The following is a 19004-nucleotide window of genomic DNA, read 5'->3' on the forward strand; positions in this document are numbered from 1 at the left end:
CAGGGGATCTTACCTACTACAGAGACCACCAGGAATTTTTCCAGGTCCCCAGGAAGGAGGGGCACGGGGTACATTCTCACATGGCATTTTGCTTTATTCTAGTGACTAGGTTAAAGTTGATCTGCTCCTTTTATTTTGTTGCCCATTTATGTGGAGAACTATTATAGTTACATTTGTACTGCTAATTCTAGTGTTTGTACATGATATTTGATCTTAACTATCTTGCAAATAAGCACTGTGAAAACTGTGTTGAAGGGTGTATGTGTTTATTTTCAAGTCTCTTGACCTCATTGGAGAGTTAAATGTTTTACATTATAGTCATGTTCGTGAAGGTAGCTTACAGACATTGAGGAAGGGAGAAGAGGCAAAATCTAACTTGATCGACTGGACAGCTGAAGCGAATTGTGTCACAAAGTTGTTTAGTGACTCCATTCAGAGTGCTGGAGGAAAAGATTGGAATGCAGATTTTACAGTGCTTTTTAAAGAAAAATGTAAAGCAGCCAGACACTATTTTACTGATAGTGTTGTGTAAGCACACATCATTTTTCCTATAAATTCAGCAGCTTTCTCCCTATAACAACATACCTTTTATACCCTGAACTCTGTCTATGGCCAACCAAGCCAAAGCCTTATCACATCCTCTTGGTACCACTGGGGACTTTCCACAGTAAATCCTCCCTCTCCTGCACAGTAGACTAGAGTTGCCCACCTACCACGGTTCATGTCTCCTTATTACACAGATGCCAAAGAGCCCCCCAAGAGTCACCCGTGAACACACTGGAATCTGTCCTAACTTCTCTTGCTGTCATTTACCAGTTCAGTGAGTTCCCATTCCTGGAGCCCTCTTCTGGCCCAGTACCATTTAAGCACAGTATTCTGGCAAAATGCATAAAAGAAACACATAACGCTCATGAAAGTCCCACAGTTCAGCCTGCTGGAGAATGGCAGAGTTATACATTGAACTAAAATGATCAGAAATAGCCAAGAAATAAATGAAGACTTCTGACTTCCTGGCTTCAAATGACAATGTAGTCTATTTTTAGTGGTGAATGCCAACCCCCCACAGAATTGAGACTGCTTCAGAAATGATCTTCTTGACCCGTTGTTATTTACTTTCAGTTCAGAGTTCACGATCTTTTGAGACTCAAAACAGAAAGCTGAAGGAAATCCTGTTGTTTATCTCTTTTGGGGCTTTTAGAATGGATTCAGAATATATTTCTGAGTATAAAAACAAAATATCTTCCCCTTTCTCTAGAAACCTTAAATGTAACCATTTTCTAACTATTAAAGTATCTCTACCTTTTAAGTAACTATGTTTTAAAAGATACTTCCCCAGATTTTTAATGTTGATTTACTAATGCCACAAGTGACAAATATTACATTAGATCTTTTGTCATCTAACAAGAATAAGTCACCTTAGTTTTTTTACAAGAACTACATAAGTTACCAAATGTTAACCAGGAAGCGGGTTCTCTTTATTCCTAGATACACCAGTAAGGCACAAAAAATTGTTCCTATTTTTAATGTAGCTCTAGTTTTTATTTACACACCCTTTCACATTTAGCTTTGTTATTTTCTTTGGCCATGATATTTTTATAAATTGAAAAGCAAAAATTTAACAATAAAACAAAGCAAGCAAACAGATAATATAAAATGTCTAATTTAAGTGCTTTAAGTCGGCCTATAAAACCTATTTTAATGGCTAAGTCATTGTTCCAATTTTAAGTAGCTTCAGCATTGACTTGGTTTCTACAAAGTACTTATGCTATTCTTGCTAAAAACAAAAAGAAAAGGGAATTATTTTGTCTTTTAATCATGTTATTATTTTCAATTTGTAAGTACATTAAATAGATGCTGTATGTGTTTTGTATCTCCCCTCTCTGAATATCTACCAACTTACATCCATGAGCTCATACTCTACACAAACTCCTAGCAATTGCTATTCTACTTTGAATCATAAAGAATATAGTATCCTTTAAAAAGTGCTATTTAAATAATTAATCTTCAGCTAGGAGTTACCAGAAGACAGTGCAACTATTTCAGAAAGTATGACTAGTTCCTCAGGACATGCTACCTACATTTTGAATTTGTGGAATAAAAGAAAACAAGGTTCCTAAACTCTCTGTGTATTAATCCTACGTGGGCAGCTAAGCCTCCCTGGCAAGCAATTACTGGGCATTGTGGTGGCCCAGTGAGGTGTACTGCTAACAATGTGAGCAGGCTTATGAGATTTGTTGCTCCACGTGAAAATCTTGTTAAGTATGCTCAAATCAAGGACAAATCTTTGGGCAGTATCAATCAAATGGAAGAAAAATACCCATTCAGGGCCCCTTAAACAATTTCTTACTTAGAATGCTAATATTACAGCCACAAACAGGACCTGAAAGTCATCTAAAAATTATCCCTATCCAAGATCTTTTGTTTTGGGGATTAATAAGCTGAAAAACAGGAATAGGCACTCTAAGTAAGAGTGGTTTACTTTTAAGACCCCATGCTGGCTGCTCAGAGGGAAAGGATTAAGGTTAAGCTTTGCAAATTAGCTTCCTATCTTGAAAGAAAAAAATATGCTGAAACGTTGTTTTTTTAAAAAATAAAACAACAACAACACATAAACACATAACCAAAAGTGTTATCCAAATGATCTGTACAACTCGTGAGACACAAAGCTTCCATTATTGTGTTTTCTCCTATCCAAAGGGAGCAATATCATCAATAAAATATTAACTTTTTTTAAAAGCTTGATGCCCTATTACTGGCTGCTGATAAAAAATATCAAGTTTTAGGAGTTGGATGTGATTTTGATACCAATTAAGAAATAATATGGATTACCAAGAGAGATTGTGTACACATAAAAAAACATCATGGTTCAACTACTGCCTGAATGATCTGGAAAAACAAAAACAAAAACTAAACCCCTCAAACTTGCGGTGGGGCTGATCAGGTCATTTTTACTGATTAGATACGTGACACTTGACTGTGTTAATTTTCTCCTTACTTAAGAGATTCCCTTTCAACATCATGAAAATAATACCCAAGTAGAGAATAAAAGAAAGAACTTCATCATTCCAAAGATTAATTTTGACTGTGGAGAAAACCCAATGAATCCCAAACATGAGCCAACTGCCAAGAAGTGGTACAAAGAGGGAGGAAGAAGAATAAAGCCAGCGTGGACCCGGCCAAATTGGCTTCAACACCAAGGGGCCCATGTGGTGCCAAGGAAAGGCTAAACAGCCAAATCCAGTCGAAAGACCTATCAGGATTTCATTTATAACCACTCTCCTACCTCCCTCCTTTCTAGTGTTCCAGCCACTTTTAAGGCTTTTATCATTTTCTACCAGAGGACTGCACAATAATTCTCTTTGCTATTAAATTGGTCTTCCAAATGTACGCTTCCTGCATGTCCCTCCATTGCCATCATGTCCTTCCACCATGTCTGGCTCTCATTCATGGCATCCCCATGCCCGCAGAACAAAATTCTGGCACTCAGTGCTCTCTTTAAGCCTGACCAATTAGAAGTCTGGTGTTGCCAGTTGATGTGTATGCTTTTTGGACAGATAATTTTTCTAAGCTACGATTTTTTTTTTTTTTTTTTTTTTGAGATGGAGTTTCACTCTTGTTACCCAGGCTGGAACACAGTGGCACGATCTTGGCTCACCGCAACCTCCACCTCCTGGGTTCAGGCAATTCTCCTGCTGCAGCCTCCTGAGTAGCTGGGATTACAGGCATGCGCCACTGTGCCCAGCTAATTTTTTGTATTTTTAGTAGAGACAGGGTTTCACCATGTTGACCAGGATGGTCTCAATCTCTTGACCTCGTGATCCACCCACCTCGGCCTCCCAAAGTGCTGGGATTACAGGCGTGAGCCACCGCGCCCGGCCCTGAGCCACATTTTTCTTATTGGCAAAAAGCAGGAGCTCATTGGATAAGTGGGAGATAGCAGCATAAACCACTAAAGCTGATTAAAGGTGTAGTCTTTTTATTACTAATTCAACACACTTTCTGCTACTCTTCTACTCCAAGTCTAATCCCTTAAATATACTTCATCACTTTCCACCCTTCTGATTTCTGCCACTTGCAATTCTCTGTTTTCCACTCCCTCTCTGCTACCTGGAACAACAAAATCTGCACAATTTCCTGCTCCCTCCTCTGAACCCCCAAAGTAAGCAATAAATGATAGCTCTTGTCCATGGAGTACTACAGAGCATTTTCTAGGTGGTTCAGGTTGCTCCCCTAACAGTCCTGTGATTGCTCCCATTTTATAGGGTGCTTTTCCCAAGGCCACAGAGCAAGGAAGGTCCAAAGTTGGAGGTGGCAGGTCAGTACAGTGGTGAAGGAGCTGTGATGATTCCTGTTCATTCATTGCATTCCCTTTTATATTCATGAACAAGAACAATAAGGCTGTGTTCAATTAAACAGCAAGAACGTACATGTCAGATGTATATTTCTGGTAGTGAATGGCCTGGCTGTTAAAGGAAAAGAGAGAAATCTTCAGGATATGGCCAAAGAAGAGAGATGAAGGATGCCCGTTCAGCTGACATTTGAAAAAATGTGTTTCGGTTTGTTTTGAGAGTTTAGATTCTATGCCACTCTACAGCATCCAGAGGTTATATTCGGACACATACATTATCTCATCCTTTTGATCTAACTTGGCATTGATATACAAGGAAGAAAATAAATCAGGGGTCTGTCCTTTGGGATTAGACATCATCACTCCAGAGCCACCACTCACATAGCCTGGGGCTTGGCTCTGTCAATGTGGCTCGGGCTGCAAGGTGGGTTGAAGGTGTGTGCTTTGGGTTTCACTCATTGGTCAAACAGTTGAAAACTGGGGGGTTAGTGCTACCTGTTCACTAAAACCCATTCTCTGTTTCTTCCTGGGCACACAGCAAGGCCACATCGCCCAGCCTCACCTGCATTGGACCATGTGACTGAGGTCAGTGTCACAGGTGGAGGTGTGTGCCTGTCTCAGCTTGGATTACAAAGCCTCCCATTCACACCTCCCCTGCCTCCTCCCCTCCCCTGAAATGAAAGCTAAAGCTAATAATCTCAGAAGCTTCGAAAGCTGCATGATGAAAATGGCACTACTATTATCTATACCACCGAAGTATGCCCAAACCAAGCAACCTGGAATATCCCCACTCTAGATCACTAAACAAGAGACAGATTTCTATTGTGTTTGTGCCATTATAGTTTAGACCTGTTTGTGATAGTCATTTCACCTACCCTAACGAATTCTGTGTTTCCTTGGGGCCCCAGGTGCACATATGCACTGCCTACATTGAGTTCACAGTCTAGTCAGTGTTGCTGTCATTGAATTATCCTGGAAGGCAGGAGAAAAATGAACCAATACAAAACTCTAGATAAGGCTGAACAGAGCATTGTTCTGGAAGGCAGGAGAAAAATGAACCAATACAAAACTCTGGATAAGGCTGAACAGAGCATCATCTAGAACAGAGGCAGACAGCCTTTCTCTCTAAAGAGACAGGGAGTATTTCCAGCTTTGCAGGCCATATCATCTCTGACACACATTTTTCCTTGTGTTTTTATTTTTTTAAATTACAATTTAAAAACTTAAACAACATTCTTCAAGGCCCTACAGAAGCAGACCATAAACCAGATTTGACCTATGGGGTATGGTCCATCAATCCTTGGTCTGGGGTTTTGCAAACCAAGATAAAAATATTTCATAAGACATGAACATTATATAAAATTCAAATTTGAGAGCATTAAATAACTTTCATTGGGACACAGCCACATTTATTCATTTACACACTGTCTGTGGTTGCTTTTGCACTACTAGGGCAGAACTGTGTACTCATGACAAGCATATGGCCCACAACGTCTAAATATTTACTACCTGATGCTTTACAGAAAGTGTTTGCCAACCCTTGGTCTGGAGGTTCCAAAAGGGAGATCGTTTAAGTAACCAGATTTCCTGCAACTAAGTGAGGACACTGGTGTCCTGCTGCTCTGGTGCTATGCTAAGAGTTCAACTTCTTCATCAACCACCATGGAACAAAATCCTCCATCAAAACAGCTTGGAGTTTAGTGTTGTCCCCTAAAGAAACAACAATCTCTACTGGTGAACTGAACTGATCTGATGAAATGAGCAACATAAACTGCTTTCAGTTCTTCTTTCCTTACGTACTGACTGCTCACAGCAGCACACCCACAGGGGAGGCTGTTTAACTAAATTCACTATGACAAGTGAGATCCTCTTAGAAGCCTAGCGAGTTACAAAACAAATACTCAAGAGAGCAAATACCAGTTCAACAGGTGGCACATGCTTTTCTTACCATCAGTTGTTGCCATTAATAAGATGCTGTGCATGGCCTTTTACATTCATGAGCAATTTAATTTCTTTTTCTTTTTCTTTTTTTTTGAGACGGGATCTTACTCTGTCCCTCAGACTGGAATGTAGTAGCGCAATCATAATCCACTGCAGCTTTGACCTCCAGGGCTCAAGTGATCCTCCCACTACAGCCCTCCCAAGTAGCTGGGACTACAGGCACATGCCACCGCACCCAGATAAGTTTTGTATTTCTCTGTAGAGATGGAGGTTCGTCATGTTGCCCAGGCTTGTCTTGAACTCCAGAGCTCAAGTGATATACCTGCAACAGGGCCAACTTCCATCTCTACAAAGTGCTGGGATTACAGGCAAGAATCACAATGCCGGGCCAAATTCATGATACAATTTAATTTTTAAAACAATTCTGCAAATCAAGTAACTGCCTTTATAGAGAAGAAAATTGAGGCTCAGTAAGAATAAATAATTTGTGTAAGTTCAAAGAGCTGAAAAGTCAGAGCTTGGATTTGAGTCTAGATCTACTTGAATTCAAATGGGATTATATTTCTCTCATACCATAAGGCACAGCATATACTTGTTCTTCATAAATTTGAGGGCACTGCCACCATTTTACTCACTGGCCACTATGCAGGAATTCAAGTATTTGTTTATTTTTTTGACAGTCAAGTCTCACCTACATTCAAATATAACTGATATTTATTGAATATTTGTTTTATGCCAGACATGGTGCTAAGTACTTTTCACATTTGGTCTCTAACCTCTCCCAAGTCTCAATTTTCTCATCTATAAAATGGGCTTGATAATAGCACCTTTAGAATATTAATGTTGAATTAAATGAATGTTGGGCATATATAAAATTCTTAATAGGGCCTACAATTAAACATGCTAAGCTTTACATTTTCTTAGTGTTCACATTTTGGTTTTTTGTTGAAAATGAAAAGTGAATATTTATATGTTTAAGATCCATTCTAGCCCAGATCACTATGAGACACAATCATGAAACAATAATAAAAAGATAGTGTTGAAATAATCCAGTCACTGGGTGTAGATATCTTGGGTAATCCTCCCACAGGAGGGGATCATCCCTGAAACGTCAACACAATTTTGATTTGAAATTCAAGTTTTGGGTGTGTACTTTGATAATAATTGAATTATATTCTTTATTATAAGGAGACCATTCAATGAAAAAATAACCCAAGACTAGTTTTTCTCAATGAAATTCAGGAATCTGTTGCTAGCTTGAAAGCAACTTTTAAAAGAAGTAAACCAAAACAGCCAGGTCAAATACTATTTTAAACATCCTAATTTATATAGCACTCAGGCTCTTCAATTTCCTAACATGTTATTTGTTTTCCTCAGCTATGGCTATACAGGACCCAGTGTCCTCTTTTTGTCCCCATCACCTTTGTTATAAAACAAGACTTTCTCATAACGCCCAACATGCCTTCTTCCCACAGCTAGGATTACATGGAAGGTGGGACATTCTCAAACTTTTTTTTGTACACATTGCTGTAACATGCCCTAATTTTGCATTATATCAACTAGATCCTGTGTTCTTTTACTGAATGGCCTACTCATTGAGTTGCCTAAGCTACTGTGGCTAAGCTACTTCTCAAGTATCTGGTTCCCTTAGAGACAGAACAGCAATCACATTGTCAGGCATTCATTCTTTATATGCATGTAGAGTAAGGTTCAACCACATGCTCTCTTTGACAATGCCCAGGAACACCACCAAATCTGTGCTCCTAAAAAGAAGTCTTGTCACTTAACTCCTTTAAGACTTTTCTTTTCAATGCTCTGGGGGAAACAAAAAGAATGCAAGACATTTTGATCAGCTTGGTTATTATTATAGTTTGGAAGAATCTACATTTTTACAAAGCTTGATGATCAGATTTGATAGAAATCATTAGATTTCTAATGATTTCTCATGAGGAGATCATTAAGTAAACTTCCTTGCATGCTTCCAGCTACAATTCAGCATCCTAAGCCACACATCTTCAAAAGTCACCCCACTAGGAAAAGAGACCATCAGGCAATGAGACAACAGGCTCATCACAAGTATTCAGTACAAGGAAGGTGCTCAGAAAATGTTTAGGAAGAAATCAAGCTAAGAGACTATGAGGGGTTTCTAACCCCAATCTGTGCACTGCTGACTGAGAATCTGCTATCTCCAGCACTGACTAGTCCCCCCAGGTCCCCTGGGCTCACCTTCCTTGCCTGGTCCAAGCAGTTGTCTAATAAGCATCTCAAACTTGTCCAACACTAAACTTTTCCTTTTCCCTCCAAATTGAGCTCTTTCCTATTTCAACAAACATCTGACTATTTTCTCAGTGCCCAGAACAACAACCAGGAATCATCTTTCACTTCTCTGTCTCGTTGACTACCCACCACTCCAATCAATACATATCATTTCCAAATCCAGTTCTCTACCTGCAGTGTAATCCAGAGTCCAGTGAATTCTTTCCATCTCTACAGCTGGTGCATCAGACCACTGCTATAACTTCCTATCTGGACCTCCATTCTCTTCCCCTACCATTAATTCTTCACATGTAGCTTAAGTAATCTAAAACTGTAAATCAGATCTTCTAATCTCCTCCATTCTGGTCCCCTGATGACTTCTCATAGCACATGCAGTGAGATTAACCCTGTTGACTGTGTGCAGCTGGGTACCCCTTTGGAGCCTGCCTTCATCCCTGACCAGATCTACTTGACTCTCCATCTCCAACAGTAAGCTTGGTCCCACTGGCCTCTGTCCTTCAAACAGCAAAGCCTTTCTTGCTTCTGCACTTGGTGTTTCTTCTGCTTAGAACACCCTCTCTCCTGATGACCACATGGTAACTTCAGGCCATTCAGACTTCAAACCCAAAGTTACACACAGGAAGATCTTCCTCAGAACCTGGCTCCTGAAGTTCTTCCTCAGCCCCATAAACTTATCAGTGAAGGATAAGCTTATATTTAAGAAACTCAAATAGACTGCACTTTGGAGAATATATAAATTTGACTTTTGAAAAGTATATGAGATAAAACTTTTTAATCATGTGACCTAGATTGAGAAAACAAAACTAAACAAACTACTGTTTGATAAAGGCTCAAAGTTCTAATGATTGTTGACACAATAAAAAAATTAAACTCATCGTATTTGTAATACAATATTTAGAGAGTATTTGGTTTAGACATGAATTAAAAAGTGCATGAAGCCAGGGGTTTCTAGGTGAAGTGTAAATTCCACGTGTAAGCCAATAATTTATGGCCAAAGATTGAGAGGTCAGTAGGTCATGGGATGCATAACTCCTTAACTCTTAGCTGGACTCTTTCATTGCCTAGTAGAACACTCTTAGATAACTCTTCTTCATTAGTTTGACTCTTAGTGAGAACTTTTAAAAATTTGGGACTTTCTGAATGGTTTTCAAATGCTCATTTTCTAAGTGCCTACTCTTTTCAACACTGTTGTCTGAGTTACAGGCACCAGTGTTCTCCTTAGGAGACAGGATTTTATAGTGGCTCAGTTAAGAAGGTCTTCAAGGTTCTGCCTACAAAATACATATTGATATTTCAGATATTAATCTTTAGTTTTTAAGTAGTAGGTTTTTTTTCTAGAAATTGGAACAGGGATAGTATTGACAGAAGAAATAATATAAGAAGAAAGCACAGCTAATCTTTCTTGAATTCCTACTATGTGCTAGTCACGCAGAAGACACCATTTGGCTGATTGATTCTATGGCTTTATATTTTATAATCTGCATTTTTGTTGTCTTCTCATAGAGAATTTGCCAAACAACAAGATGAGATGTATTGTGTTTTACAGATATCTTATCTCAAAACCGAAATTTAAAATGGTGGGGTATGATGGTTCCAGCCTGTTTTTGATTAGGAGTACCTTTAAGATGATGAAAAGGAAAGCCGGGCTGTGAGGCCAAATTCCCCAAACTGCATATCCGTAGCAGGCACTCAGTGTGTATTTGTTGAAATAAATATTTGTTGAAAGAACGACTACCCGATCAAATTTGTAATCACAGTATGCACATTTTAATGGTATTAATTCTAACACTTAATTGTGATAAACTGCTGGAGTCACTAAGACATAACAAGAATTCAGTCTCTAATGCTCCAAAGTATTAACTTAAAAAAAAACTAAGACTTACAATATTATTTCTTTAAAGATTAAAATAAAAGCAATAAAATATTAGCAGGATAACTTGAAAAATTACCTATAGCTACTTTAAATAACATTTTTGCCTGGGAAAGACTTATGAAATCATCGATATGCCAGAAAGAAATTCCAAAGTTTTGGGATACCCAAATATGCAACACTGAAACTGAAGCTGAAGTTCCACTCATGGAAGGTGGTCTATAATATTATTCTTTATCTATAATACCAACATAAGTACTGTACAACTAACATGTGTGAATTGTTCCTACTGCCTTTCGATCAATCCTACATACTAGTCAAATAAATTTAACCCAAGTAACCAAGAGACATATAGAGATATTCACAGCAGATGCTTTTAAGATAAAATACCAAAGCTGCTAATCACTGAGGACAACAGAAAGTGAAATACTTGTTTCACTTAATGTTAGGGAATAAAAACACAGAACAAATAAAAAAGAGAACGCAAATATCTTTCTGTGTCACTTATGTACTTTGATGTTTCATCCTATGATAACATTCAATCACTTTTATTCACTGGGGTCTGAATAAGCATGAATTTAATTGCATAAAGTGAATCTTATTGCCAAAGATCTAAAAATAATCTCTTCTTTGGCTCATTTACGTATGTTTTACCTTACATATATATTTGACTATGTAGTTATTTTCCATTTATATTTTAAATTTGTTACTTAAATTACATTCATTTGGACAAAAACAAATCAGAGGTATATTTACTCAAAAGAAATTAAAAGCTGATGCCTGTTGGTACTCACCCTCCCATATCTGTTGGCGTAGGACCCAGTAAGCAAGGAGTGGAAAACAATGATTGTCTCATCCAAGTCCCAGATGAACACTCTCTACAAAGGAAGAACCAAATCAATGTGTCTTTGCCTTGGCTGAGAAAGATGTTATTCACTTAACTTCAACATGAAAAAGTCATCTTGAAGTGGGAGACAAATGAAAAATCTGAATTTATTATTTCTAAAAAAACACAACTGTTTCAAAGAGTATCTCCTAACTTTTCTCCAGATACAACTTCGGTGAGGTGCAAGAGGATAATTACATTTGTAATGTCAATATAAATATAGGAAAGAGATAATAATATATGTCCTTTCTAATTCTGTAATAGAATTTCAGTCTCAGTTCTGATAAAATAAGAAAATGAACTAAAACTAGACTGTCTATAACTGCTGAGATGGAGATGAGCAATTGATCAAATATCATTGATCTTTTCCTTACCTCTGATATCTGTTCATTAAGAAGTACTAAAATAATGAATCTTACGTTTTGCTGTTAGAGAGTCAAGTATTAAAATTGCACACAAAGACTAGAACCTTAAATAATCTATTAAAACCTTAAATTATCTATTCACCTTATATTACCTATTGAGCTGCTATCAAAAGGATGGGATATACGTTGTTCTTGCCAGGTATTTTAAGTCTTCAGGGTATAGATATTTAACAACATATGCATACACATTTTAATGGTATTAATTCTAACACTTAATTGTGATAAACTGCTGGAGTCACTGAGACACAATAAAAATTCAGTCTCTAATGCTCCATAATTTAGAAAATAAAATTTAAGACTTACAATATTATTTCTTTAAAGATTATAATAAGAGAAATAAAATATTAGCAGGATAACTTGAGAAATTACCTATAGCGACTTTAAATAGCATTTTTGCCTGGGAAAGCATCACTCATGCTCTTAGACATGCTCCTGAAGTATTTAAAATCAGATCTGATGGAATTCATTTCAAAAAGGTCATTGGGACACCACAAAAGCCTCCTAAGCTTGTTTTACTTCTTTCCCATTCCCACTCACACCAGTACATACTCATATACATAGATTCTTCTGGAAAACTTTCATCTTTTCAGCCAAAATAATCATGTTTTTCAACCAACAGATTTCACTCTGGCAAAAAGCAGAAACTTAACTGCAGTAGATTCAAGGCTATGAAATCTACCACCCTTTAAGTTCTTTCTTAATCCTTCCTGCCTTTGAACTCCATCAAAACATGTCTCATTAGGTGATTACTAATTCAGTTTAGAACATTTCAGGTTTTCCTTTCTCAATATATACAAGTGTGTCTTTCATTTCACAGTGAATTTTATGGCTGGGTATGGTGGCTCATGCCTGTAACCCCAGCACTTCGGGAGGCCGAGGTCGGTGGATCACAAGGTCAAGAGATCGAGCCCATCCTGGCCAACATGGTGAAACCCAGCTCTATTAAAAATACAAAAATTAGCTGGGCATGGTGGTGCATGCCTGTAGCCCAGCTACTCAAAAGGCTGAGGCTGGAGAATCACTTCAACTGGGGATGCAGAGGTTGCAGTGAGACGAGATTGTGCCACTGCACTTTAGCCTGGGTGACAGAGTGAAACCCTTTCTCAAAAAAACAAACAAAAGTACAACCAAAGTGGATTCTAATTTTTAATTTTATTTTGTATTTTTTGATGGATACTCAGTAGATGTACATAATTACGGAGTACATGAGATGTTTTGATACAGGCATGCAACATGAAGTGAGTACATCATGGAGAACTGGGTATTTATCTCCTCAAGCATTTATCCTTTGTGTTAAAAACAATCCAGGTACACTCTTAGTTATTTAAAAAATGTAAGTTATTACTGACTATAGTCATCCTGTTGTGCTATCAAATAGTATATCTTATTCCATTTTTTGTGCCCTTTAACAAGTGGATTTTACTAAATATTTTTAGTATGGCCACTTAATTGAAACGGCAGTGATACAGAGCAGCATGACAGAATTTTGTTCATGCAGAATTGCATAATTTACTATATTTCTTTAGAGAGACATAAACAGATGCTTTGCCATACAGTTCACAGGGAAGAAGAAACAAATTATTGCTTAACCTATGGTTAATAAAGAGAGAAAAAACTGCTGTATCTATTGTTAATATAAAAAGAAAGCAGTAACAAAAGCATCTGATACCTTAAACCACTGCTGTTTACATAGCAGGTATGTAAACCACGTTAGCTGTTAAGACACCTTCCTATTTACTTGGTGTTGGGAATGACATACCTCAAGATCAGAATCTGGGGGAGGCGAAGGATTATTGTTTCTTCGGCCCCGTCCACGTGATTTCCCATCTGAACCTCGACGCAATCGATCAGAATCTGAATCTTTAATGGGTGTTGTTGGACTGTGGATTGTGCTGTATTCTGTAGGAATATAGGAAGGACTTTCATCTTTTATTTCCATCACCATGGTGCCAAGATTAACCTTGTTTTAATTCATAAGGGGAGTTTCAACAGTAAAGCACATTTCATTCTGCTGAAATCCTACATTGTCTTTTACTTGCACTGGCAAATAATTTATAAGATATCTAATTCCAAGACTTGTTTTGAAGGAAAGTGTGATCAGGTGCATTTAAAATTTAATTGAAGGTGAGAGGCAACAGGTTGTGCTAGGTTGCCTGCATCTTCTGTGCGGTTCTCTGTGATTAGAGAATGTTCCCCACACCTTTCCCTATTTCTCGCATTCATTTCATTCACAGCACCTGGTCACACCAAGTGGCTCATACATTTGCCTCAGCTGCGGCTCTCTCAGCTATAAAAAGGCTTCTGGTGCATGCAAAGAAAAAAGGCAAAACCAGCTCTGGGGCAGGGAAAACTGAGTCATCAGGGAGATTTTCTTTGAAAACTTTACATTCCCCATTTTCTCCCTCATTTTATGTGAGAACAAGTGAGTGACAAGATAAAGAGGGCAGATACATAGACAATACCCGTATTCCACACATCATCCGTCCCTGGCTCTTTCTCTGTCCTAGTATCTTTGAACCAAACATCCAAAACCAGGCAGCACATTAAAAGTACTCATCTGGGTAACTCAGAGAAGCCACTGAAATAATTACACAGAAATCACAAAAATAAAGAACAACCCACAAAAGGCTCAAAGGAAGAGTCGGGCAGTGGTGTGGAGTTGGGAAAATTCTTATCCGGTGTTTAGACGGAATAAAAAGCCATTTACTTGCACCAGTTCGGTACTTTTTAGCCTAACGAATGCCTACATCAGAATATCTCCTCTTCCCCCACATTCCAGATGTCCAATAAGCTGGCTCACCCTACAAGCTCTTTTCCAGATTTCTGTACCAGATTTGGTTCGGAATCTCTCCATCTAAGATGAGGAATGATTCTTCTCACTACAATGTTGTTGAGGTTGGTCTATTTCACTAAACCGAAAACCACTGAGAACAATTGATGCCTGGTAGCCTTTATTAATGTGCTATCAGCCTGAACTCTACCAATAAGGCCATCCATGTGTCAAACTGCATGGTCTCAGGATTATCTCCTCATGCTTAAGTGCTTCTCCAAAGCCTTGAGTTAAAGACAGGAAAAGACAGAATACATTTGTTTCTAAATCACAGTAGACAGCTCTACACCTCCTGTTTAATCTTAAAACCTACATAGATTCCCATTACTTATAGAAGACATGTAAGAGTCTTCTTCTATAACAAACAAGACGGCAAACTTCCTTATCTAAACGGGTCATGCGATTCTCACACCCAGAAACCACCAAAACGACCTATAGGCTTATTAATTACAGTCAGAAAGTATGAAACAACTCCACCCCATTGGTTGGTTTATTATTTGGGATCCATTTTGGGGCTGACTCCTCTCACAGAACCATTAAAATATAATGCTGACTAGTCAGTTAATCATTCTTTAAATCTACATTAAAATAGTCTTTTATTACAGAGGTAAACAACTAGGGCATCCTCTCAAGATGTTACAAACTGAGCATCTCTATTCCATGTTTTAAAGATAATCAGCAGCCCCAAATGAGTAGACTTTTAAGTACTCAAGTGGACTCAAAGCAGTTCTTTGAGGAAAAGTCTTGGCCTTCTTTTTTAAAATATATTCTGCAATGTCTAGGTCCACACAGAATCAGATATTCACCATCTGAGACAAAACACATATCAATCTCTTTAACATGTTTTGATATCAAACATTCATTTTACAACCAGTACCATCACCATCAATTCAACCTGCACTTCACGTACTTTACTACAGAGTCTATCTTGAATTGAGAGCTCTCTGGCTTTTGGAATTTCGTATCTGAAGAGAAGCTAAAAGACATTGAGCGATCTAAGTCGTCATGTTACACCTTTTTCCTTGACTTACCGACAGTATAATTTTGTCCTAAAAGTTATTTATCTTTCCTAGGTTTTGTTAGCCTAGATTTCCTCTTATTGATGGCTCATTCCTTTATTCCTTAATGTTTACTTTATCCCCGCTTTAAAAACTCAATCTTTTAAAAGAAAGATGGGCATCTCTATTTTTTTTTGGAAACAGAATAGCTATAATGAAATGAGTTATTTTTGTAAGCTTCTTCCAAAAGAAAACAAATTCATTCAACAAAGTATAAAGGGAAAGTTTGAAATCATATGATATAAAGCTTTTCCAGGTGAAGAGGAGAAAAACCTCTAAAAGATAAACGAACTGACAGCTTTAAATATGAAAATACACCCACAGCCCTACCTTGCAAGCCTTCTAGAAGGAAGATGAAAACAAAAGTGATGCAAGCTATTGTCTTAATCACTTTCTCTTCTGTGAGGTGGAATTAAATGCTTCTATTCTCTTAACCAGCTTTCCAGACTCTAACTTCTCTTCCCTCCCCCTAGTGCAAAACTACTCAAATACTCAAATAATTTAATCTTCTAATCCGCTGACAGCTTATGTTTCACTAAAACCCTCTGCAAATTGTTTAACTTTACCCCTACTAAGATATTCATGGTGAAAATGTTTTGGAGGGGATTCACTGATTTTAACAAAAGCGGAGTGAATGTCAGGTTCACACCATGCAGGCACTGTACCAGGAGGAGGAAATATAACAATGCAGCAGAGAGACAGGGTTCCTGCCTTCCTTGAGCCTAAAATTCAGAGGAATGCATTGACTTGTGGACAATAATGAGAAAGTACAAAGTAATGTGGAAAAAGGTGATGACACAGGGAAGGCAGAATGCTAGGAGAGCACAGGAAATCCATATAACTCAGATTTGCAGGCTTACAGAAACTTCTAAAGACAGAGGACAAATGCACCAATGAAGAGGGAATATGATGGTGTTCTGGGCAGGGGCATAAGTATGTGTGAAGGTAAAGTGAGAGAGCGGGGGGCAGGGGGAGAGCGCAAGCATGTTATGTTTAAGAAATGAAAATAAAAATTCAATCTGACCTGAGTCTACAGAAGAAGAGCACAGAGATGAAGCTGGAGTGGCAGGTAAAGAATTCAACAAGGGAGTGGAGGCTCCCACTCCAAGTGGCAGGGTACTGGAGAGGAGACTGAGAACGGGAGACTGGCCAGAAGGATAATTCAGTGATCCAAGTGAGGGATGGTGCTGCCTACATGCAGGCAGTGGGCAGAAGGAGATCTGAAGTGTCATGAGGATGTAAAATCAATAATTAAGTGGAAAGGAAGAAAATTGTAGTAAAAAATCATGCCCAAGTCAGTTTCACAACTGGGTGAAGATCATAATGCAAGGTATGGGACTTAGAAGAAGGCTTTACAAGGAAGAGTATAGGTGAGAATTCAGGTTCGGCTTTGGACATTTTGAATTTGAAGGGGCTGTGGGTATCCAAGTAGAGATGTCCAGTAGGCTTCTAGACTACTCTGAAGCTCCAGAAAGATATATGGGCTAGATTTAGGATTGGAAACTGACACCCATATGTAATTAAGGAAATTAGTGTTGTTAAAGAAATGCAGTGTGTGTAGAAGGGATGGGCAGAGAAAGATGGGTGAGATTTGAAGAGTAAAACCAAAGTCAGTGTATGGTAGATGAAAAAGTATGTCAGGAAGGAGAGCGTGATGAATAACTTCAATCACCCAAGAGACAAGTCAAATGAAGACTGAACCCAAGTACTTTAGAGTCAAGAGGTACTTGGTCTACATGGCAATAGTATAGTTTCGAGAAGGCAGAAGAGTGAAAAAACATGGGGGAAGACTCCTAAACTGTTATTGATGAGCCTCTGATGGCCAAATCTAATAATTATGTTTTTAGTCTTCAATCTCATTTGACCCTTTGCAGCTATGCTGACTACTTGATCCTTTAAAGCACATGCACATCAGAATGTCTTGACTTCCCTTTCTTCTGCTTCATACTATCCCTCATCAGTCTCTTTGGAGACTTTCTGCTCTACCCAAAGGGTCAATATTGGTGTTATCTACATCAGTGATATTCAAAGTGCTGATCTGGGACAAGATATAGATTTTACATCAGGACATTAATCAACACAATATTTCCTTCATCTAAAAGTCTTGCTAATGTTGAAAATATAGTCAGCTGAAGAAAACGGTATGTAACATGGTTGATTACATTCTGAATCAAATCCTTCCTTATGCAGCACTAGTAATAAACAGTTGTTGGACAGGCTGTCAGTTGATGGGCTATATTTTGACCAGCAGTGCACTGGAGTTTCTTCCATGGCTCTCTTATCTTACTGTGGGCTGTTAGTGCTTGGTGATTTTTTGCAGGAGGAATTTAATTGATGCCCTCCATGCTAATAAATTCTAAAGCTTTACCTTTTGATCTCCTGACCCGAATATCCCACTATTTCTAGACCTCTCTACCTAAGTATTCTGTGGACACCATTATTAAACTTGTACCAAAGGAATCCTCTCTATTAACAAGTTTAAGTAATGGTACCAGTAACTACCCACTTTTCCATTCCAGAAAATCCTTAGCGTCCTCATCAAATTAAGGACTAAGTTCTGTGGTTTTTACTCCTCAATACTTTTGCTCTAAGTTGAGGTTCTCATCATCTCTTGCCTTAATTCTTGCAGCAGGCTATTTCCAGGATTGCTATGCTCTGTCTTCCACCTGTTTTCCACACTGCCACCATAGAGAGTGGCAAGACCCTTCTGCTCCAGCCTTATGGTGTGGAACAGGAAGGACAGTCTAGATTTTAGGGCACTGAGCTATGCACTCAGCTGCCACATTTTGAGTTTTGACTGTACTATTTACTAGCAGTATTACTTGCTCGTTATTTAGCCTTTACATTGTTTTTTCATTTGTAAAATGGGAATGAATGGGGGTAAAATAAAACTAATATACATGTAAAGGACTTAGGGCTGCACATGCCACTAGCACTATACAATGTTAGCCACCTGAAAAAAAGTCTCGAGTCATCCTTCAATAACTGTATCTCTAACTACTATCTCTCTTCATAGTCTATTTCAGATGGACAAACCTAATTATCTTAGTTCTCTGAAAGTGCCATGATATTTCATGCCTTCACATGCTTTTTTTTTTTTTTAACTTTTAGAGACAGGACCTTGCTCTGTCACTCAGGATGAAGTATAGCGGTACAACTATAGCTCACTGCAGCCTCTAATTCCTTGGTTCAAGGGACCTGCTATCTCTCTCTCTCTCTCTCTCTCTCTCTCTCTCTCTCTCTCTCTCTCTCAAGCAGCTAGCACTACAGGTACATGCTATGATTTCAGGCTAATTTTTAAGAAAATCTTTTGTAGAGATAGGGGTCTTGCTGTTGCCCAGGCTGGTCTTGAACTCCTGGCTTCAAGCA

At 38.3% G+C, this 19004-nt stretch overlaps 1 protein-coding gene across 30 annotated transcripts in view; it reads right to left on the reverse strand.

The window, feature by feature from the left end:
- The window catches only part of EYA1 (EYA transcriptional coactivator and phosphatase 1), a 340201-nt gene that overhangs the window by 56694 nt on the left and 264503 nt on the right, over window positions 1–19004 (reverse strand). For all 30 annotated transcript variants that reach the window (XM_078353573.1, XM_054246730.2, XM_078353580.1 and 27 more), the window contains 2 exons: window positions 13507–13646; window positions 11231–11314 (listed from right to left, as the gene is read on the reverse strand). In XM_078353573.1, the coding sequence (XP_078209699.1) occupies window positions 11231–11314; window positions 13507–13646 (224 nt within the window). The remainder of the gene's footprint in view (window positions 1–11230; window positions 11315–13506; window positions 13647–19004) is intronic.

This window comes from Callithrix jacchus, chromosome 16, assembly GCF_049354715.1.
Source record: "Callithrix jacchus isolate 240 chromosome 16, calJac240_pri, whole genome shotgun sequence".
NCBI lineage: Eukaryota > Metazoa > Chordata > Mammalia > Primates > Cebidae > Callithrix > Callithrix jacchus.